General features: G+C 47.7%; 1 protein-coding gene and 1 long non-coding RNA gene across 9 annotated transcripts in view; one reads left to right on the forward strand and one right to left on the reverse strand.

Moving 5' to 3' along the window:
* PRR5L (proline rich 5 like) overlaps window positions 1-23,177 on the forward strand; it is a 174,144-nt gene that overhangs the window by 95,467 nt on the left and 55,500 nt on the right. For all 8 annotated transcript variants that reach the window (XM_084775938.1, XM_084775941.1, XM_084775940.1 and 5 more), the window contains 2 exons: window positions 18,620-18,899; window positions 20,308-20,388. In XM_084775938.1, coding sequence (XP_084632064.1) covers window positions 18,736-18,899; window positions 20,308-20,388 — 245 coding nt within the window. In that variant the 5' untranslated portion in view covers window positions 18,620-18,735. The remainder of the gene's footprint in view (window positions 1-18,619; window positions 18,900-20,307; window positions 20,389-23,177) is intronic.
* Window positions 13,960-22,117, reverse strand: LOC311594360. Its single transcript, XR_014778067.1, has 3 exons — window positions 21,844-22,117; window positions 19,556-19,696; window positions 13,960-17,602 (listed from the first exon to the last, which is right to left on the reverse strand). It is a non-coding gene; the product is annotated as an uncharacterized lncRNA (long non-coding RNA).

Below are 23,177 nucleotides of genomic sequence, written 5' to 3' on the forward strand. Positions count from 1 at the left end.
CACCCACATCTTACATTTCCATAGCAGATAATGCATGATGTCATTAATGGCTACACTAAAAAAAAAAAAAAATCAGAAGTTCAGCCACTTCAGCAGCTTCTGAAGAAGCCAGGTCACTGAGGTAACCTAGAAGGGTGTTGGAGAGCGACAAACTGTCGGGATCACTCTTCCTCTTTTGACTGTGGTCTATGGGAAGACTTGCAAATAGTAGCCCTGCTGCTGCCCAGCATAATTACGTATGCAATATACTCTGTGTGTAATTATGTGTTGCCTTGCATTGTATATTTCCTCTCACCTTTCTCTGCTCTCGGGCTCCCTCTCCAGCTCTGAGGTGTCAGTAGAAGAGTCTTACACACTATCAGACTCAGGTTCAGCAATGCCTCCTGTTTCTCTCTTTCTTCTCTTTTTACTTTACAGAGCTTTCCCCCAACCTTGCTGGAGCTTTTTTTTTTTTTACACTGGTTGAGCTTTTGGTTTTGTGGAGAGAGCTGGGTTGCTCACAAATTCAAGGATTAAGGAAGAGGACTGTGTTGGGCGCCTTTGTCTGTTTAGAGCCCTGGGGGATGCAGTTTAAGCAGAGCCAGGGACAAAAGCTAAAGGTTTGTTTCTGGCTCCGTGCTCAGAACTGGGACTCAGAATCCTAGGCCTGCCTCAGAAATGTCTGTATTAGCTTGCTCTCAGCTGCCTCAGACTTTGTCACAACCTGCTCCTAACCGCAGCAGTGTAACTTCTTTCAGACCTACTGTTGAGTGCTACATAAATCCTTGGGAACTGACTCATTTGACCTACCTTTCCTGGATCTCCTCAGGAGACCAGGGAGAATTTTGCAGTCGTCTGGAGAACTCTGGAGCATCAGGAGCCTATCTCCCTTGTCCCCTCACGGAGAGGAGCCTGTGCCTCTTTTCCTTGCGGTATCTGCCAAATTAGTGGGTGAACTTGATAATCCTAGTGTTTGCGATGATTAAAAAAAAAAAAAGAAAAAGCTTCACCTTTCAGCAGGACAATAGATTCCTTGTAGGCTTTAGAAAACCCCTTGTGGCATGCCTTTTTACTCTCCATCCCCCCTTCCTCCACCTCCCCCCCCCATCCCCCTTCCTCTCCTTTTCCCTCTCTCTCTCCCTCTCTCCCTCACCTGCCAAAGGTCAGTCTCAAGTAATGGTATCTCCAACGTCCAGCTTGGTGAACTGGAGTTTATTGGGGTTACTTACAGTAGAGTGGAAGACTCAATGACAGCTACATCACCGAACGCCTGCCTGAGTACTGCAAAGCTTGAGGCTCTTTGCCTGATGTTCAGGCAGCTCGACAGGCTGGATAGTCTCTTGTTCTTAGCAATTTTTTTTATCTAAAATGTCGCACGGGTGGGGCTTGTGAATCTTGTGAGTTTCAGTAACTTACTAAGACTTGGAAGTTGCTGATTTCTTGAGTCTTAGTGAGCCTCTGTCCTTGAGGGGGGAGGGGTTTGTTTTAATTGATAGAAAATTGCTACATGGCAGGGTCGCAAGGAAATCCTATGAAACTACAATCTGTGGATCCAGCTGGTCTTCATGGGGCCCTGGATTAATACCCGAGGATGTTGGCAGTCATGTAGCATCTCAGAACATAGTGTTTGTATCCAGACTCTGGGTTTTGAAGCAAGGTTTCTCCTCTTTGGCTGTACTGACATTTTGAGCTGCAGAGTTCTTGTGGTACTGTGAGATGGCCTCTATCCAAGAGATACCCATGGTGTCCACTGCCCTGATGCCCGCAGTGGTAACAATCCATAGTATCTCCATACGTGCTGACTGCTCCCTAGGGAAGCAGGAGACTGTCACTTTGAGCTATCAGTGTTAGATGCAGACCAGAGGCATCAGGCAGAAGCTAGTACCAAGCCTCAGCACTAACGTAACAAAATCCCCAGGAGAGGACCAAGGAATCTATCTATCCTGTCATCCTTTATTCATGGTGCCATTCTTGGTTTCAGTTAACTATTAGCAACCCTAGTATGAAAATGTTAGCTGGGGAGTTCCAAAAATAAAGAATTCAGGTTTAAAATTACACCCTATTCTGAGTAATATGATAAAACCCGCTGTTCCAAGATGTGCTGTTGGGTGAATCATGCCTTTGCCCAGTGTGCTTTCCTTGTATGCAATACCTGCTTGCTAGTGACTTAGCAGCTGTCAAAGATATCAAGTCCACTGTTACAGTATTGCAAGGCTAGTGTTGAAGTAACCCTTGTTTTACTTAAGAATTACACTAACTTCAAATGTCTAACACAGTTGTTATTCTATTTTTAATCCCTTTATATTTTATAATTAGACTACCATAGCTGTAGGTTAGTGTCACAAGCATGAAAGAATCTAGAGCCACCTGGGAGATGAGCCTCTGGGCATGCCTGTGATTGTATTAATTGAGGTAGGAAGATTTGCCCACTGTGGGTGGCACCATTCCCTGGCTGGGGCCCTAATCTATATAAACGGAGAAAGGGAGCTGAGCAGTGGCATGAGTTCATCACTCTGTTCTCGCATTGCCATTTGTCTCTGTGGATGCAGTGTGGTCAGCTGCTCCCAGCTCCTGCTGCCTTGGCATCTGCATCACAATAGGTTATACACTTGAGTAGAATAAACCTTTTCTTCTTTAAGTTGCTTTATTACAGCAACAGGAAAAGAAACTAAGACAATAGGCATGTGTGTATAGAAGAGAATCACAGAATACAACTTACTTTTTGTAGGTTGAGGCATCCACTAGGGGTACTGGAATGCATCCTTGTAGATGAGGGGGCCACCTGTGTTCTTTAAGAAGGTGATGGAGACTGTAGTTCTCTAAGTTTCTGGGTAGTACAGATGTTAGGATTGAGTTATGATGCTGTGGCAATGGGATGTTACCAAAATGCTCAGAGCCTCCCTTCTTCCAGGGCTGTTGGGAGGATCAAATAGGATAACGAGAAAAAGTGTTTTAGGTACATATGTGCCGTGCAGATGTGAACAGGTGTTGTAGTACTACTGGCTGCTGGAGTTCTACTCTGTTGCTGTGATTGCTGTATCGCTGCATTTGTTTTATTCAGTCCTGTGTGCATTTTCTCCCAGGCCTGCCTCGGCAACCTGCACAGGATTTCTCTGCACCGTCTCTCTAAGCTGCTGTGGTTGTGAACTGGGTACACTTTCCTCTCCACACTCAAAACACACAGGTGCTGCTCTGTGGCCCAGACTTTTGCTTTGGGCATTTTTTGTTTGGCTTGCATAATGTTTTAAAGAAAAAGAAAAAAAGTTCAGGATCAGCCTAGACTACATATATTCGAGATCCTGTATGAAAAAAGCAAACACACACACACACACACACACACACACACACACACACACACACTCTGACTGTATTCTTTATTTTTGCCACAGTCCTGTGTGCTTCTTTAATCTTAGCTGCATTTCTGACCTTGACCATTATTCAGTTTGCCCTTTTGGGTGGGTGGGTGGGTGGGAGATCCTTAATATTTTCATTAATCATGACCAATTAGTCTCTTATTTTCTTCTTAGACTCCATATACTAGTTGTTTTCCAGCCAGCATAGTAGGTGTTCGAAGTGATAGTGTCATTTCATTCCCATCTTACAGAGAAGGCATTGTCTACTCTTTGAGCTGTTAAAGCTCTTACCTATAGGTTGAGCAGTATAGCACACACCTTTAATCCCAGGGAAACAGAGGCAGGTAGATTTCTGAGTTCAAGGCCAGCCTGATATACAAATATTGTGAGTTCTAGGACAGCTAGGGCTACACAGAGAAACTCTGACTCAAAAACAAAACAAAAACAAAACAAAAAAAACCCAAAAAAGCAACAACTACAAAAATGTTTGTTTTCCTTTGCCAAAAGCTTCCCCATTCCTAGTTCCACACTCCAGAGTCACAGGCAAGGAAGGAAAGGGAAACCTGTAGTTTTCAGTTGGCCTTTGATAGGTCTTGTCAGTTTTGAATGCAGTCTCACATTCTGCCTGTGGTTGTTTGAACTGACCATCTTCAGCCAAAAACCCTTGGTGGCCTGCTACAATGGTAGTACTACTTTCTGGTGTTTCCTAACTGCCCCTGAGCTCACTGGGGACAGGTTTTTTTTTTAGTCTTCTCTATGGCCCAGTGTCTTCCTCTGTTAGGTCTTGGCATATACCAGAGTGTGGTTGAGTTATACAGACTTTGGCTGACTTGTGACTTCCGGGAAATGACTGTGTTGAGACAGCTCTGCCCCTTTGCCCAGGCTCTTGGTTGACCTATTACCTAGGGAGAAGGTTCTATTCCCTTCACTTAAGAAAAACCATTTTATCTCTGAGAGAGGACCGACTTTTCAAGAAACAGCACTTTTAACGTGGAGTAAGTTTCCCAGCACTTCAAAGTGCCATTGGCTGCCAGGCAGGAGCATTTGACCTCTCCTTCACCCATCAGGGTTTTATATCTATTATGTGTCAGAAATGTAATTGCTCTATAATGTTGCGTCTCGGCTACTGTCTTCTCTCGGCTACTGTCTTCGTCTAGACTTACTTACCGTGGGTAGACACTGCAGAATCACTGTGGATGACATTCACGGGCCACACCCAAACCATGTGCATTCCAAGAAACTAGATGCTTAAGTGGGGCATCTAGGTGAGCACATAAGTGTGGTATTTCCCACAGTTTCACTTAACTTACACCAAAGAAGGCCTTTTTTTTGTTTTTTGTTTTTTGTTTTTTTTTGTGGTAATTATACAGTGTGTTTCTGGTCCAGGTAGTAATGTCATATAGTTACTTGTCGGTGAAACTAAATTACTAGTGTCCTGAGTCCTCTATACAATTAGTGACCTCAGCTGAGTTGAGGTCTATCCTTGAGCTTATGTCCTGTTTGCTCAGATGTAGAAGAGTGTCCAAATTTGGACTTTTAGACTCTCAGTTTGTTTTCCAAGGAGTGCTGAGAAAATTGCTCATTTTTCCCATTGGGCCTTTTCCATCTTTGTAGGACGCAGTGTTTGCCTTGCCCATGTGGTCTTGATCTACGGTGTCCTTGTGAATGTTAATGCTTAGATGGATCAGTGCTGAATCAGCAGTGAGGAGGATTTTTCTGGCCCCTTTGAGATAAGAACATGCTCTTCCTGGGGACTTAGAAAACTCCTTTTAACACCCTCATTTAAAAGTACCTATTGGGTGCTTTCAGGGTACCCAATGATGTTGCTCTGTGTCAGGATACAATGTAAGAAGACAGGGGAGCCTTTGATTTGAAGGATTGGTCAGACTCAGAAAGAACAGTAGATACAAAGACTGCAGCTTGCCAAGAGAGTGCTTTGAGAAGCGGGGTCTCCTTCCATGAGAGAGTTGAGGTAGAAAGCTCTGTGAGGCTCACAGGGGCAAGTGGAGGGCATGTGTAAAGCAGAGGGTTTGGGAACTCAGACTCTGGGGTCCTGTAGGATCTTTGGAACACTTTTGCTAGTTTTCTGCTTTTACACCAAGTGACTCCTGATCCTTTGGCCTCTCCATCTGCAACATAGGAATTATAAAACAGGTAATAGTCTGATAAAGACAGCCTTTTTGGATTTTGCTGGAAATTACTGATGATAATAAATGCAAATTGAAGCCTGGTCTGTTACAACCAGACTTTAGTGATATGTTTTGTTGTTTTGTTTTGTTTGCTTGTTTTTAAAGACAGGGTTTCTCTGTGTAGCATTGGCTTTCCTGGACTCACTTTGTGGCCTTGAACTCCCAGTGATCTGCCTGCCTCTGTCTCGGGAGTGCTTGGGATTAAAGGCATGCACATCACGCCCAGCTTTAGTTATAGGTTTATTTTTATTTTTATTTTTTAAGACAGGGTTTCTCTGTAGCTCTAGCTGTGTTGGAACTCATTCTGTAGGCTGGGCTGGCTTCAAACTCAGAGATCCACCTGTCTCTCCCTCCCAAGTGCTAGAATTAAAGACAGGTGTCTCCACCACCTAGCAACAATCCCACTCTTAAAAGTGGCCTGTTAGGAGTTGAGGATTTAGGTCAGTGAGAGAGTGCTTGCTTAGTAACCACAAGGCCCTGGATTTGGTCCTCAGCTCTGGAAAAACAAAAGTAGCCTGTTTCATTCAACGGGCCTGAGTCCATCCGGGGAATGTGGATTTGATTTCTTGCATCAGCCTGGAGGGTTTTGCTCTGCTGTATGTCTCTGACATAGCTGGGGTGCTGAGGCTCACCCTGTTTCCTTGAGTCTGAGTGTGTACCACACAGAGGGATGTTGTGCTTCAGCGGAGGGGTAGATGAAGGGGTAATGGTGAGCTCAGAGAAATGGGGTTCAGAGGTGAGGTGCATGAAGTGCTGGCTTGGAGCCAACGATGGGCTGAGGCTGGTTTTGGACTGTGCGGTGTTAGGGATGACACTTTTGGGGGTCTGTCAGAGCGCCTACTATTGACACCTCTGAGTAGGGTCAACAAGTAGTAGGTGTCCACACAGCTGGCCAAGCAGAGGAAAATCCTGGCTAGTGGGGGAATTTTTTTTTTCCAAACCCTTAGTGAACTGATTAAGTCAACAGACCATGGGAAAAGATGTGGCTTGCCCTGGTCTGAGAATGCTGGGGGCCATATCTATGAAGCGATAAAACAAAACCTTTATGTTTGGTCTCTGAAGGGCCCAGCCAGCTGGGTGAGACTGAATTAGTAGTCAGCAGTTAGAAAGTTTCTTAAAAAAAAAAAAAAATCACACTCAAGAATATGTGAGAGCCGGGCGTGGTGGTGCATACCTTTAATCCCAGCGCTCAGAGGCAGGGGCAGGCAGATCACTGTGAGTTCGAGGCCAGCTTTGTGTACAAAGCAAGTCCAGGTACAACTAAGGCTACACAAAGAAATAGAATTTGTAATGTCTGGGGACATGGCTCTGTGCTTCTCCCGAGGACCCGAGTTCAACTTCTCAGCATTTACATTAAAAAAGCAGGACATGGTTGTCAACGTCTTTAACCTCAGTCTTGTAGGGAGGAGACAGGCAGACCCCGGGCTCTTGGTAGCCAGCCAACCTGGCCAGAATGGCAAGCTTCCAGTTCAGTGAGAGAGTCTGTCTTAAAGACCTTAGATAAATTTATCACTGTGTGATGGGGATGGTAACGGAACCTGGCTCCTGTTGACTGGAGGAGACAGTGCAAGGACTTTCATGGGCTTTGGGTTTGCTACACAGTGTGAAATATGTGACTCATTTTGTTTCTGTTTATTGAACTTGATTTGTAGACCAGGTTGGCCTCGAACCTACAGAGATCTGCCTGCCTCTGTCTCCCCAAGTGCTGGGATGACAGGTGTTAGCTATCGCATTACATTTTGATCTGAGCAAATGTGAACATAGTTACCTACCTATTGCTGTGATAAAGATCATGGCCAAAAACAGCTTAGGAAGGACCGGGCTTATACTTCATGGCTTACAGTCCATCATGAAGGGAAGCAGGGCAGGAACCCGGAGGCAGGAACTGAAGGAGACCACAGAGGATTGCTGCTCACTCAGGGCTTACTCCTCCAGCATTCCTATTTGCTTATATACACCAGGACCATCTGCCTGGGGCATGGCACTGCTCACTGTAGGATGGATCCTTCCAATCAATTACCAATCAAGAAAATGCCCTATGGATTTGCCTACAAGCCAATCAGATGGAGGCAGTTCCTCAGTTGACAGTCACTCTTCCTGATGACTCTAGCTTTGTATGAAACTGACAAACAAACAAACAAACAAAAACCCAACCAGCATAACAAGTGTTGCTGTCTACAGGTCCCTACTCTTCAGCCTGCTTCTGAGAGGAGGGTGTACGCATGGCAAATGCCCGTGTCGGCGAGCTCTCAGTAACTAGCTCTGCCATTTCTCCTTCCAAGAGGATGGGTCAGCTAAGTGACAATGACTGAGGGGGGGCTGAGTCTTGGCAGTCCCCGCATTGCTGGGAGACACTGGCTCCTGTGTTCAGCATGCAAGGCTGGAGCTGCTCAGGCTCTGGGGGAGCATGTGAAATATGCTGTTTCTGTCTGCCTGGAAACTGGATTCTCCTCTTGTTCTGGAGGTTGCATCAGACTGGGTGGCTCTGCCTTGGACTTTGTTATTTACACTCAAAGTGGCTTTTTCCGGGAAGCCTCCAGTCATTACCAGCTACACACTTCTTTATTTTAAGCTGTTTGTGTCACGATTCTACTTCCTTTTTCAGAGGCCAGGATGGAGCCTTAGTGGACTCCATTCGAAAGTTCACCCTCTTTTGCCCTTCTTTGGTGGGTATGGTCTACATATCATTCCCCACCCCCTGGCCCTATCCTCAGCCTTGGCATCTGGCTTTGTACACTCATCGCTGAACTCCATCCCATTCCTGTCTCCATGCTCCATCTCTCCACCCCCATTCCTAACCCTGTCCTCATTGCCATCTTTATCCCCATTCTCTTTGTCCGTATGCTTCTTCCCTGTGCCCCTCCCCATCCCCACCTCTGTCTTTGTGCCCCTCCCATCCCCACCTCTGTCTTTGTGCCCCTCCCATCCCCACCTCTGTCTTTGTGTCCCTCCCCATCCTCACCTCTGTCTTTGTGTCCCTCCCATCCCCACCTCTGTCTTTGTGCCCCTCCCATCCCCACCTCTGTCTTTGTGCCCCTCCCATCCCCACCTCTGTCTTTGTGCCCCTCCCATCCCCACCTCTGTCTTTGTGCCCCTCCCCATCCTCACCTCTGTCTTTGTGTCCCTCCCATCCCCACCTCTGTCTTTGTGCCCCTCCCATCCTCACCTCTGTCTTTGTGCCCCTCCCATCCTCACCTCTGTCTTTGTGCCCCTCTTCATCCTCACCTCTGTCTTTGTGCCCCTCCCATCCTCACCTCTGTCTTTGTGCCCCTCCCATCTTCACCTCTGTCTTTGTGTCCCTCCCATCCCCACCTCTGTCTTTGTGCCCCTCCCATCCCCACCTCTGTCTTTGTGCCCCTCCCATCCTCACCTCTGTCTTTGTGCCCCTCCCATCCTCACCTCTGTCTTTGTGCCCCTCCCATCCTCACCTCTGTCTTTGTGCCCCTCCCATCCTCACCTCTGTCTTTGTGCCCCTCTTCATCCTCACCTCTGTCTTTGTGCCCCTCCCATCCCCACCTCTGTCTTTGTGCCCCTCCCATCCCCACCTCTGTCTTTGTGCCCCTCCCATCCTCACCTCTGTCTTTGTGCCCCTCCCATCCTCACCTCTGTCTTTGTGCCCCTCCCATCCTCACCTCTGTCTTTGTGCCCCTCTCCATCCTCACCTCTGTCTTTGTGTCCCTCCCATCCTCACCTCTGTCTTTGTGTCCCTCCCATCTTCACCTCTGTCTTTGTGCCCCTCCCATCCCCACCTCTGTCTTTGTGCCCCTCCCATCCTCACCTCTGTCTTTGTGCCCCTCCCATCCCCACCTCTGTCTTTGTGTCCCTCCTATCCCCACCTCTGTCTTTGTGCCCCTCTCCATCCCCACCTCTGTCTTTGTGTCCCTCCCATCCTCACCTCTGTCTTTGTGCCCCTCCCATCCTCACCTCTGTCTTTGTGCCCCTCCCATCCTCACCTCTGTCTTTGTGCCCCTCTTCATCCTCACCTCTGTCTTTGTGTCCCTCCCATCGCCACCTCTGTCTTTGTGCCCCTCCCATCCTCACCTCTGTCTTTGTGCCCCTCCCCATCCTCACCTCTGTCTTTGTGCCCTTCCCCATTATCACCTGTCTTTGTGCCCCTCCCATCCTCACCTCTGTCTTTGTGCCCTCTTCATCTTCATGCCCACCCCCTGCCTCTCTGTGCTATCTCCAGCCTGTTTTCTTGACCCCAAACCCCAGCCCTGCCAGCTGTGGGGAGAAAGTGGGACAACAAATTGTTTTTCATGGCTTTCATGGGCCTTGTGTGAAGAGCTTGGCAAAGAAACTATGTGGGGAACCTAGAAAGCCAGTCCTGTGATGCCTCCCAGGGCTCTGTGACCCTCATAGTGCTTTGTGGACCCAGCACCCCAGCTGTCTGCAGAACTGAAGTGGACCATTCAGCGCCTAAGCCTATACTGGTTTAAAGCACGGTTAAATGACAATTTAGGTAGCTTGGTCCTTCAGAAGAGAAATGAGAGACACTAGCCCTGAGCTCTCGGTGGTGGTGGTGGTGGTGACATGGACTGAAATGTGTGCCTTTATAAGTCCCCACATTGGAGCTGTAGCCCTTGTACCTCCGGATGTGTGTAAAGAAGGTGACTCCGTTAAAACAAGGCTGTTTGAGTGGACTCCAACCCAATCTTTTAATATCCCCATAAAAGAAGCCATTTAGGCACATGGCGACTCAGCATGTGAGAACATAAAGGGAAGACCCGGTGAGAGGACATCCATCTGAAAGCCAGAGCAGATGGCTCAGGAGAGACCAACCCCACTGGTTCCCAGGTCTTGGGATTTTCAACCTCCGGAGCATAAGGAAGCCATTGGTGTGGTGTAAGCCTCCTGGGCTCTGGAGCTTTGTTGTATCAGATTGAGCAGATTAATAGAGTGGGGATAGTGATAGTGGTAATACAAATAAACAGGGAGCGTCATTTACCAAACACTTCCTCTATGTCTCTTTTGTCACCACACCTAATCCTTATACCTGTCCTGACTTGTCTGCTTAGAGTCCTACTGGAAATGATAATACCATCCCATCTGTCTATCAGTCCTCTGTCTGTCTATCCTTCTTTCTTTCTTTCTTTTTTTGGGGGGGAGGGTTTGAGACAGGGTTTCTCTGTGTAGCCTTGGCTGTCCTGGACTCACTTTGTAGACCAGGCTGGCCTTGAACTCATAACGATCCACCTGCCTCTGCCTCCCAAGTGCTGGGATTAAAGGCGTGCACAAACAGCCCAGCCACTATTCCTTCTTCTTGATGTTGACACTGCAGTTCAGATAGTCCAAGATTGTGCATGCTGTAAATACTAGGTTCCAGTGGCTGCTGTAACAAGTTACCACAACCTCTATGGCTTAAAACTTTATTTACCGCTTGGCAGTGGTGGCACATTTCATTTATTTATTTATTGTTTTTTTTTTTTTCAGGACAGAGTCTCTCTGTGTTAGCCTTGGCTGTCCTGGAGTCACTTTGTAGACCAGGCTGGCCTCGAACTCACGGCCATCCACCTGCCTCTGCCTCCCAAGTCCTGGGATTAAAGGTGTGCGCCACTATGGCCTGGCTGGCTTTTAATCCCAGTACTTCACTTGGGAGGCAGAGGCAGGCAGATCTCTGTGAGTTTGAGGCCAGGCTGGTCTGGAGCCAGACCTATTACACAGAGAAACCCTGTCTCAAAAAACCAAACCAAAACAAACTTTATTTACCCACAGTTCTGGAAAGCCAGGGTCCAGAACAAATTGTCTTTGAGATCATGTACCTTCTGGGAGCTCTGGGAGACGACTGGCTTCTTCCCTGTTCTGTGCCTTGTGGTTGCATCACTGTAGTCTTTTGTCTCTGCCTTCCCATCTCCTGCTGTGCTGTCTGTCTTTTCTGCTGCTCCTTTGTCGTCCTCACCCCACTATTGAGGCTGCATGGATTGCATATAGAACCCATCGATCCTGGGTAATCACTTGCTCTTAAGAGCTTAAGTGCATCATAGCTTCTGCTGTATAAGGTAATACTTATGACTTCTAGGGATTAAGGCAAAAACATAAACCCTTCATAGTGGCACATGCCTGAAATGCTAGCCCTTCGGAGGTGGATCATGAATTCAGGGTCATCCTTAGATAAATAGAACATGCAAAACCAGCCTGGGCTGTGTGAGAGTTGGTCTAAACGGTATCCTTAGGTCATTCTTTCTGCACAACCACGATGACAGCTTCTGTTATCCATGGCCTAGAGTGACAGCCTTGTGGTGGCTTATCCTCTGGAACCAGAGGCATCTTCCCTTAGCCCTTTCCTGTGTACTATTTCTAGACTACTGTGTGGGTGGATGTTAGAGCCACAGAGTGAAGCTGATGCAGACATCAGAAGCCCATCAGGGCCCCCAGACCTACAGATGGATTCATTCTTTGCAGTCCCGAAATCCTGGCACCTTCTTCAATGTCCTTAATGTAGGGAAGTGGCTAAATAAAATGTGAGATTCTAGCCAGGCGGTGGTGGTGCTCGCCTTTAATCCCAGCACTTGGGAGGCAGAGGCAGGCGGATCTCTGTGAGTTTGAGGCCAGCCTGGTCTACAAAGTGAGTCCAGGATAGCCAAGGCTACACAGGTAAACCCTGTGTTGAAAAACAAAAACAAACAAACAAAAAAGCGAGATTCCATAAGTATTTGGTTCAGCTGCCGTTCTAACAGTAAAGCAGACCAAACCAAGTGGTATGAGATGTCTGTGTTATACTAGGAGGAAGAGTTACCCACCCTTGTTAAAATATTGTTGCTATTAAAAGTGAAGTAAGGACCAGGAAGTTGTCTCAGTCTGTAAAGTGTTTGCTGCACAAGTATAAAGACTTGTGTCTGTTCCTAGAAAAGCTAGGTGTGCTGGTGTGTGCATGGTGTTTGAGAAAGCAAAGATAGGCAGATCCTTGGGGCTCAGTGGCCAACCAGCCTAGCTGAATGAACCCAGCCTGGCTATGGAAAGACTGATGGTCTCTTTGAGTGAAATAGAGGTCATATGTAAGCTGCTGAGAGAGAAGAGCCATCCCTGGCTATGAACATTGTGAGCCATAATCATGGCTGTCCTGGAGGATATGACCATGGTTATGGGCACCCACTGCATGGATGTTACGAGAATAAGAAACTACTTTCTGGTTGTACTTAAGGCATATTCCACAGGATCAAACACATGCCTGACTCTATAAATCTAGCTAAAAGCCCATGGTTGTGGAAGTGTTAGGCCTCCATGGACATAGTGTCCATCTGCCTTCTAGAGGCATATGTTTGTGACCATAGATTCGTGAGTCTAAGTCCTCATCAGAGAAACATGTTTGTGCAGTGGGTGGGTTAAGTGCAAAAGCCCACAACTGGTCAGCACATAGAAAATAAGTGTCTATAGAATGATCATCCATAAACGGGACATCTAATTACATCCTGTCTCCATGAGGCTCAGGGACAATTGCTAAATAGGGGAGTGGAAAGGTTGCAAGAGGCGACATTGAGGAGGACCAGAGTGAAACAAATGTCTCCTAGATGTGACTGGACCCTTGCACTCATGAACTCAGAGCAGCTGGGCTGCCTGCACAAGACCTGCACAAGCTCAACCGATCCTGAGGAGCTGCTGAAAGCTGATGGCCTCTTGGGGGAGGGAGAGTCAGTCTTCTTTGAAAATCAAGGCAGGCAGTTCCCGAGGAGTGACGCCCGATGTTGCCTTTAAGCCACCACAGGCGTAAACTCCTACAGCTGTGCACACACGACCGTGTAAACACAGACACAAAGTTAAATAAGATGAACAGTCACTCCTCAGTTGCACCCAGCCTCATATTAAGTGTTCACTGTCTCTGTATGACTACGGACGGCATCACGGGTAGCATCAATATGTGTAGTACTCTCGGCTTTCGGGGAGCTCACCCCTAAACCGCAGGCTTTTTGCTCCCTGTTGAAGACACCGTGAATGTTTTCATTTTTGTCCTATAGACGCAAAGATGCCATTATCCAGAAGGTATGAACATGGCTTTCGGAGGCAACGTTGTATTCTTCAAGCTGCTGGCAGTTCACTGTCATAATTGAAATATATGCTTGTGTGCACATGCATTTTTCAAGTGTGAATTATAGTGAGAACAGTTTGAAATACTTAAAAAAAAAAAAAAGAAGACAAATCCAATCACCTTGGGTGACACCCTGTGGAGCCAGGCTTAAAGGCATAGACTTTCTCAACCAGCTCTGTGTTCCTTAAAGCCCCCCAGTTCTGGCTCAATGCCTGTTATGGGGAGTTGCTCTGCCTCAGTTTCTTCATTGAAGGTGGAACCCCTGCTCTGTCTGCTCCCTATGGTTGAGTGTGATATGTTTATTTGTATGTATGTATGTATGTATGTTCACTTGTCTATAGAAAAGAGTCTCGGCTGGGCGGTGGTGGTGCAGTCTTTTAATCCCAGCACTTGGGATGTAGAGGCAGGCGGATCTCTGAGTTTGAGGCCAGCCTGGTCTACAAAGTTAGTCCAGGACAGCCAAGGCTGTTACACAGAGAAACCCTGTCTCGAAAAAACAAAACAAAACAAACAAACAAACAAAAACAGAGATTGAGGGAATGTCCAACCAGTGCCTGGCCCAACCGGAGACCCACCTCATGGAAGTGAGCCAACCCATGATACTATTAACGATACTCTGCTAGGCTTGCTGAATGGAGCCCAGCAGAGTTGTTCTCTGAGAGGCTCCACCCATCAGTGCTTCGAAACAGATGCTGAGACTCACAGCCAAACATTGGGTGAAGTGTAGGGAGTCTCATGGAAAACCAATGTTATTTTATTGACTTGGGCAGAACCATGTTACACTTGCCGCTTGTCAGATACTCTTGTAAGTGAAAGGCTGTAACAGGCAGGAGCACAGAGAACACAGCACCTGCAGGTCTTGCCTTTTAGCTCCTCCCCCACCCCCCATTCCCTTTACTTAGCCAAACAGTTAGATTACATTCCAAAAGCTAGCCACAAAATCTGTTCCCTTATCTGGCCACTTCCTCCTCCGGAGGCTGATCGTCAAGGCCTAGGTATCAAAGGCAACAATCAAAAGCCCCCCTTTTGGCTACCCTAATTAACATGCCCAATCAAAACAAACCAACTCATCCTAGCACAGGGTTTCCCCTTTTCCCTTTATAACCCACCATTTGCCTTCAGGCCACATCTGTCCTCTCTCTATCCAGAGGCAGTCCTTTGTGCTGGGAATTTGGTCTTGGTATGTGGTGGGCCATCCTTCTTTTCACTGAGTGCTTTAAAAATATTTACTCAGTAAAGCTTCCGGTACAGAGGATTGACTGTTGCTGTACCCTTTTCCTGGGGAGAAAAATCAAGCTTCAGAGATCAGGTGGTACCTTGTCCGAGGTCACACAATGGGTAAGGGTGGCTGTCTGTCTTGACTGGCACAGCCTGAATTTCCTTATGGTTGTTTTTTGTTTGTTTGTTTTGTTTTGTTTTTCTCTCTTCCCCTGTTTTTCTGCCCTGGTCATATGTGGCTATAGAGTTGATTTTGGTAGTTTACTTATCTCAGGGGCCTGAGATTTAGATTTTGATATGAAAGCTGGTGACTGACATTTCAAACTCAGTAGCTTTGATTCTGAGATCCTGTTTGAGTTTAGCAGCATGGAAAGTAGAGATGGCCTGGGACTCCTGTCAGTGACTTGCCTCCAGCTAGCAGTGTACCCTCAGCTTGGTGACTTCTCTAACTTCAGATGGCATTTTTGTGAGGGCTGAATAAATCACCTTGGTGACAGTGTCCAGCAGCCATGAAGCAGGCTGCCCAGGCTTCTGTCATGTTTCAGTCCACCTTTGTCTTGAACAATAAGCTTGTGTGTTCGTTGGTGAGTGAATCTCGTGCCTGCCTTCAAGGTCTTCCTGCAGTGACCTCCCTGGAGCTGCAGAACTTCTCAGGTCTGACACTGAGGAATGGAAGTTCTAGGTAGGTGCTGCCTCGATCCTGTGTTGGAGACGTTGGATACATCTCTTTGCTCAGTTGCTCCACATTTGTTGGTTCTAAATGGCTGCACGCCCAGGCCCTGTCTGTCTTGTCATTTCTGATTATATATGGGTCAGGACAAGCCTGTGCCTGAAGGGCCAGCACCTTAGCAGGTGTGTGCAGGGTGTGCCAATCAACTTTTCTCTAGGCCCTTGTTAGCACGTCCCATAGCTTCCTCCCACAGTCTCCATGAGGCTGCTTGGCTCTGTGACAAGCAGGGATGGTGTGAACTGCATACTCTCCCCGTTCTGTCATCACTTGAGAAGGGCAGAGGCTGGGGGCTGAAAAACAAGTCAGAGAGAGCTCCTTGCTGTGTGTGACCCATGACTCAGGGTGTGGGTACTGTGGTCATTGTCCTTTGGGCTGAACATCACCCTTGTTTATAATGGCGCAGGCCATGCTGCTGGAGCTGTCTGTCCTGTGTGACCAGGGCTGCCCTAGCTACTGTGGAGCAGGCTCAGATAGCTTGAGATGGGAAGCCTGGGAGCTGTGGCTGAGACATGGAGGCACAGAAGCCACCTTAGATCCTCAGGGATTTCACCCCTAGGAGAAGTTGGGCATGTGTGCAATCCCTGACAGTGTGTGTTTTCTGAAGTTTTCTGCTCTCCTGAGCTAAGTGCCCGATAGTGGGCGGCAGCTTCATTGCCTCTCTTTAATGTCCTTAGAAAGTGAGTTAATATCCGGTAATTACACAGTGAGTTGCACTTCACAGGCCTTTGAAAGCAGCGGCCAGGGATGCAGCCTGTCTAAACAGAGAGACCTTTCCTGCCAAGTGAAAGCTCCAGCAAGCCAGTGTCCCTGTTGTGAGGGATCCATGGTTTTATTTTGCCTTGCCCTCATCACTGCTGTGCAGAGAGCCTTCCAGAATCTGTTGGGCATTTGGGAACCTGCTGAAACCCTCTCTGGAACATAGCAGACTTCTGCAACATTTATTGTTTAATTCTGAAAACTATTGATTTGCTCAGTGAACGGGTTCTCCAGGCAAAGACTGTTCAAGAAAATGGCCCAGGAATCTGCTTCCCTTAAAAAAAGCAGTTACAAGGTTTCAAAATGGGACTTGCCACCCTTCTTATGACACTTGATGTTACAAATCCAGTATAAACAGGCCCCTTGCCAACACACAACACACCAGTACCTCCTCCAAGCCTTCCGGTCAAGGTGAAATGTCATTGTTGTGGTGCTGGCTGAGGTTGCTGGCTGAGGTGTCCCTCCCCGTCCACCAAACGCTGCAGCTGAGGCTGTAGGACTCTCCTTGCCAACTTGCGGGCTGACACTCAAGGCTGGAATCTTCCTTTTGTTTCTACATTAGTCTCTGGGACTTTTCTGAGTTAAGCTGGCCAGAAGTAGCAGACAAAACCAAAACAAGAACAAAAATACTCTCCTAGAGAAATGCACCCAACCCTTCCAAGGAAAGTGCCTTTGGCCTTCGGCTGTTGCCTGTAGTACTTCAGTCTGCTGAGGTGATTGCAATGATGGGTCCAAAAGTGCTGAGAGAAGAGCGAGGAAGGGAGCAAGCTGCCCCTGAGGCCCAGGGGTTCTGCTGAGCATGTCAGCTGAGCTCATTCCATCTTTCCCCAGGCCGGGAGGTTGGCACATTAGCATCTGAGAACGGTACACTTCCTGTGTCTGAAGTCATATGACTTGCTGAGCTAATCCTTGAACCCCAGAACCAAAGCTCATTGCAAAACCATTGCCATCGCTATCCATCAGAACCCACCTTTACAGCTTGCGATTTGCCATGAGGCACAGGATGTGTGTGTGTGTGTGTGTGTGTGTGTGTGTGTGTGTGTGTGTGTGCGCGCACACATCTGGAACTGGACACTAAACTGAAAGAGTTTAAGGCATGCATATATGCCAAGCAAGTGCTCTGCTTCTTTCTGAGTTGTACCTCCAGCTCTCCTTCTACTTAAGACAAATGTCTGTTTACTTATTATGTGCATGTGTGCTCTCGAGCATGTGCGCATGTGTGTAACAGTGCTCCTGTGGAAGTCAAAAGACAACCTTTGGAAGTTTGTCTCCCCTCTATCATGTGCGTCTTGGGGTTGTTGAACTTGGAGCTTTCATGCTTCATGGCAGGCACTGCTGAGCCATCTTGCTGACACTTTAAAAAAAACAAAGAAATAAGATTTTACTTTATATTTTGAATTGGGGGTCTAATTAAGTTTTCCAGGTTGACCTTGAACTCACAGTGGTCTGTATCCTAGGAATGCCTTTGATTTCAGAGTCTCCTGCTTCAGCCTTCTGAGTAGCTGAGATTATAGGTCTATACCCAGCTTTCCTCAGGAGCAAGGTTATTGGATTTAATCTGGCAGGATCAGTTGGATTTAGAAACACACAGAGCAAAAGGAACACCATTTTGGTAAAAACAGAACAAAAGTTGTCTCAGAGGCCAGGGAAAAGGAATAAACAGGGCATGAAGCCTGGGGCTGAGGCATGGGACAGATAAATGGGACACATGTGACAGTCCCATGGCCATCATTTTATCATCTCCCAGTGCCTCAGTGCCTGGAGCATGTAGGGTCAGTGAACAGGTACTAGAATAGCCAGTCGTCTTTACTGTATGAGTCTTTGGAAGGCACGGCCTGGCCTGTAGACATCTTGAGTGCTTGACATACTACAGTGGTTCACCCACAGCCACCAGTAAATATGTGCTGATGGCCTGAACGAACGCACAGCAGGCAGGAAAGGGATGGTGAGATGCTCCCGGGAGAGGGGGCACTTTGACTTGGCTGGTGGAACAGAGGGTGAGAGGTCCTTATTGTCAAGGAAAAGGAGCTTTTACATTCTTCTTGAGGCATTCCCAAAGACTATCTTTCTGTTAGGGCTTGGTATGTTGATCAGTCATAGACTACTGACTTACCTTATGCTAAGCCCTGGGTTCCATGCCTAGCACATGCATACATGCACACATACATGGACACCGTACCACACCACACACACACACACACACACACACACACACACACACACACACACACACTGGGAGCCCCAGCCGCAATAGAGGCTCTTGCCGTGTCTCTCTTGCCATTGATTTTAACATCATTTAGCTAGAGTCTAGCCAACATCCTTTAGTTATGTTTCCCACCAGGTTCTCAATATAGACTCCCTCTCATTTCAGGTGTTGGCTGAGAGTGAGGTCTTAAGACAGCCCAGCCGAACGTCGGGAGAAGCCTTTTCTGTGGGTGGCCGGACACTTCTGGTCCTCAAGACATAGCTCAGTCCTCACCTGGACTTATGACCCGCGGCCTTGCTCCCCTCCTGCCCATTGAGTTCCACAAGATGGGCTCCTTCCGCCGGCCTAGACCACGGTTTATGAGCTCCCCCGTGCTGAGTGAGCTGCCTCGATTCCAGGCGGCCCGGCAGGCTCTGCAGCTGAGTTCCAACTCTGCCTGGAACAGGTAAGGGCTTGTGGGGCCCACACCACCAGGGAGGGCTCTGGAGTGATCTGGGGGTGGGCTGAGCATCTGCTGCCTCTGGGAGCTGTGTTCATGAGTCTGATCATGGCGCAGACGATAAGTGGGGAAAGTACCACTGTTTTCATCCCAAGAAAGCAGCTCATTGTGAGTTCTGGCCTGTCAGGGTCAGTTTTACCAGTCTGGGTTAGAATTTACGGTAATGCCCCTTCACACCCTACCTATAGTGGGAGACTATCTGAGGGTGGAGTCTTTCAAGCGAGACTTCATTGATTGATTAAGTAATCAGAATGAGCTAATTGGTGACAAAGCTATAATATATAAAGGCAGGTTTACTGGAAGCGGGATGGGAAGGGCAGGGGGAGGGAGAGTGCACGCTGGGGGTGGGGAGAAGGGAAGGAGAGAGGGCAGGGAGGTGGGGAAAGGGCAAGGGCAGTAATGGGCAAAAAGGTGAAACCAAAATGTCTGCTTTATAGAGTGAGTTTCTGGAAGAGAGGAAGCCCCGCCCCTAGATAGAGGGCAGAGCATGCCAGCCACACCCTGCAGCTGGACCTAACACTCACATCACCTATTTCCCCTATAGGAAGCTTAGGTAGTTTCTGTGCACAGCTCAATGAGTGGCATACGCCAGTCCCCTTCACCTGCGCCACTGGTGCTCCAGGGAGGAGATGTAGCTTTGGAAGGTGTCCGCCGGAGCTCATGGACCAAAGTTGGAGCAGATCAGCAAATCAGTACTGCCTTATAAGTCGGTGGGCTGCTGGTTGTCAAATCTGTGTTGGACTCTGGGTAGAAGAAGGCATTACTGATCTCTCTGTGTGCCTTTTCCGCAGCTGGCCATCAGGCACACCCAGCTAGCTGATGCAGCTCAGGAGTGCTGTCTGGAATGCTCTGACATTCTGAAGATCATTGTCCCAGCACATACTAAGTCTATGCCAGTATACTGCCCTCCCTGGTGTGAAATAAAGGGACAAGGAAGGTCCATGGAAAAATCTGTTACAAAGGCAAACAATTATTGGTTCTATCTGAGAAGATGGTGGCTTCCCAGTAGTAAGAACCCAGGCAGGGTCAGCTCCTGCTGGCAATGAGTGCTTTTTGGAAACTTGCAGGCACCAGCGATGGCAGTTGTCGGAGAGCTCATCCACGGGCTACCTCCATGTGCGCAAGAGGAACAAGCAGCCCTGGGTGACCTACAAGAGGCCTAGAGCTACCTTTGAATTCTTTTTTGCTCACTCTCCTCAATACTTCTGGGACATCAAGGAGAGAAGACGTGGCTGTGTGTGTGTGTGTGCCCTAGGCTTCCCAGCTCTTCGAGGACCTTCTCTGGGGGGCTGTTTGAAAATATGGCCCCTGGAGGCAGATCACCTAACTGGGACATGTTTCTGTCTCTCTGCAGTGTGCAGACGGCTGTGATCAACGTTTTCAAAGGGGGCGGCTTGCAGAGCAATGAGCTATACGCACTGAACGAAAACATCAGGTACTTAGCTCAACAAAACCAGTTCTGTTTTCCCATTATGGGGTTTAGGGTCCTCCCCACCTCTCACCCCCAAGCTGTGCTTGTTACTTGCTGCTCCTCTGCTTTCTGTTAAATTGCTCTTGTAGCTGCTGTGTTCTGAAACCCATCGAGACTTCTCATTGTGATATGCTGCCTCTGCTCATGTAGAAAATGCACTTTGTGCTGGGGTGCAGGTTGGTAGATAGGGCCTGGCACTAATTCTGTATTTATTGAGTGCCACCTAACTGTTAAGCATGGTTAGGTGATAAGGCAGTATTTAGAACCAGATTATTTGAGACTCATCGCTGTTAATAAAAGGGTTAGTAGCAAATATTAAAGTACGTCCATGATAGCCAGGTGCTGGAACAGAGATTTGTGAACCCTGCTGTCCTGATTTGTTTGTTTGTTTGTATGTTTTTTTTTTAATTTGAGACAGGGTATCAGGTAGCCCACATTGACCTTGAACTTGTTATATAACTGAGGACGGCCTTGAATCCCTGATCCTCCTGTCTCTACCTCCGAGTGCTGGGATTACAAGTGTGTGCTACCATCCTTGGTTTATAAGATGTTGTGGATAGAGCCTAGTGCCTCTTGGCATAGTAGGGAGCATTCTGTCAATGGAGCCACATCCCCACCTCACTCTCCTGGAATGTACAGTGAGACGGGAAGATGACCATGTCGACTAATCATGAGCCGTGTTATCATTAAAAATAAAATAGCATGCAATAGATATGATGTGGAGAGATTTATTGTAGAAGGAGAGAGGGGAGAGAGGGAAGGGGGAGGAGCATGGGGGGTGGGGGAGAGAGAGGAGAGTGAGAAGAGTAAGAGGATGTAAGAGAGAGACAAAGTGGCAGGTTGGCCCCTTCATAGTCGGTCACACACCTGGCAGCAGCAGGTGATGACAGTCATAGGTGATTATGCAGCTGCCTCTATGCTAACAAGCTGTGTTATGACAGAGCTGATACAGTGAAGCCTGTTGACATGACTGGGCCTTGCCTAGAGCCCAGTGACAATGGAGGGGATGCTTACGCTAGGATCTGAGGGTCTCCAAGGACTCACTGGGGGAAGGGGCTCTACAGTGAGCGTGGATCTGAAAGAAGCCTAAATGCGTAGGGTGTGAGGCAGGTGGTAGTACAGTGGCTCTGAGTCTTCGTGAAGCGAGGGAAGGAAGACAGCTCAGCCCCAGGCTTAGGGGGGGGGGGGGCTACAGGGTTGAAGCCGCTAGCCTTTTAATTCCTCTCTGGCTATGTTAAATACAGAACATCTAGGCTACAAACCAGGCCTGCAGTGGGCAGAACAACAAACAGGGCCATTGTTCGGGCCTTGTTTACAAGGAATTAAAGTCTGTGTTAAGGTCAGCAGGGTGTTTAAGAGTTGTTTTTACTAAAACCTGTACAGCAGCATATAAGCAAACAGCCATGTTACATTTTTTACCTGTGCACTCGAGTTTCATGTCCCAGTTTCATAAATCTGGAAAGAGACAAAAGAGACTGGCTAGCCCAAAGCCTCATTTTACAGGGAAGGAAAGCGAGGTCCCAAGAAGGTATGTGTCAGGGCCAAAGCTGGGTCACCAGCCTCAGACTTGTAAGAAAAGAGTTCAGCTTATTCCAATCACTGAGTTCCTGGCTCCTCCCCGCCAGGTTCCTCAGCCCCAGTGGAAGTACAAATAAATAATCTAGTGGATCAAGAATGTGCTAATTGTTTCTCACTTCAGGAGACAGATCCTGACATTGTACTTAAAAGATCTTTGTGGGCAGCTAGGAAGGTGGGAGCCAACCCTGATGTCACTTGCCCCACAGGCCAGGGAAGCAAGAAGCCACCAGGTGCCAAGGGGCCTTCTGAAGGGGGAGGCTGGCTCTGCAGCATGGAGAGATGCTTCCAGAAATCCTGCAGTTAAGATTTTTTATTGGTTTTAAAAATGATCTCCGGGTTTCACTGTGAAGCCCTGGCTTTTCTGGAACTCACAGTGTAGACCAGGCTGGCCTCCTGCCCACAGAGATCTCGCTGCCTCTGCCTCCTGACTACTGAAACTAAAGGTGTGAGCCACCGCGCCTAGGCCTTTTACATTTTTTTAAGTTGTTCTTTAAAATTCTTTTTTAAAAATTGGCATATCTGACTTTCAAATGTTAGTTTAAAAGAGTAGTTTCGCCAAGCAAAGCACTGGTTTCGAGTGTGGCCAACAAGCCACACTAAGAAGGGCCATAGTGTGTACAGAACAGCATTTCTGTTATGGAAATGAGTTGTGTCCTCAGCAACCAGAGGCTTCTCCTGTCTACTCGCACATCGTCTGTTTGCAGGACAGAGGGATACTTTTAACAGGGCAGAGGACATAAAGGTGGGTAACAGCAGATGGTAGGAATGTTGGGAAGACATTGGAGGAGGCTTGTTCTTGTCAGTCCTGTGCATATCTGTTCTAGGCTCAACAGAATGCTTTAAGTGTAATGGAGCCAGGCACCACTGGATTCAGAGCCCGGGGAACGTAGGCTGGTTAAGCCCTCTGAGCTTGGGGAAGTTGCTTAATTTTCCTATGTCTGTTTTTCCTTTCATAAAATGTGGGTGATAATAGGACCAACTTCATGGCAGTTGGGAGGACTGTGATCTTGCTTAAGTGACCTTAGCACAAAGTCTGATACAGAAGAAATAATGAGTGAATGTTAGGTATTCCTGATACTTGCTAGGACAAGCACTTGGGAGTAATGGGGGTTAAATGTTGAGAGAGAGCCCGCAGGGCAGTGTGATGAATTGTCCTGGGGACAGAACCAACATGA

Source organism: Acomys minous, assembly GCF_964271855.1.
Source record: "Acomys minous genome assembly, chromosome: 3".
In the NCBI taxonomy this organism is placed as follows: Eukaryota; Metazoa; Chordata; class Mammalia; order Rodentia; family Muridae; genus Acomys; species Acomys minous.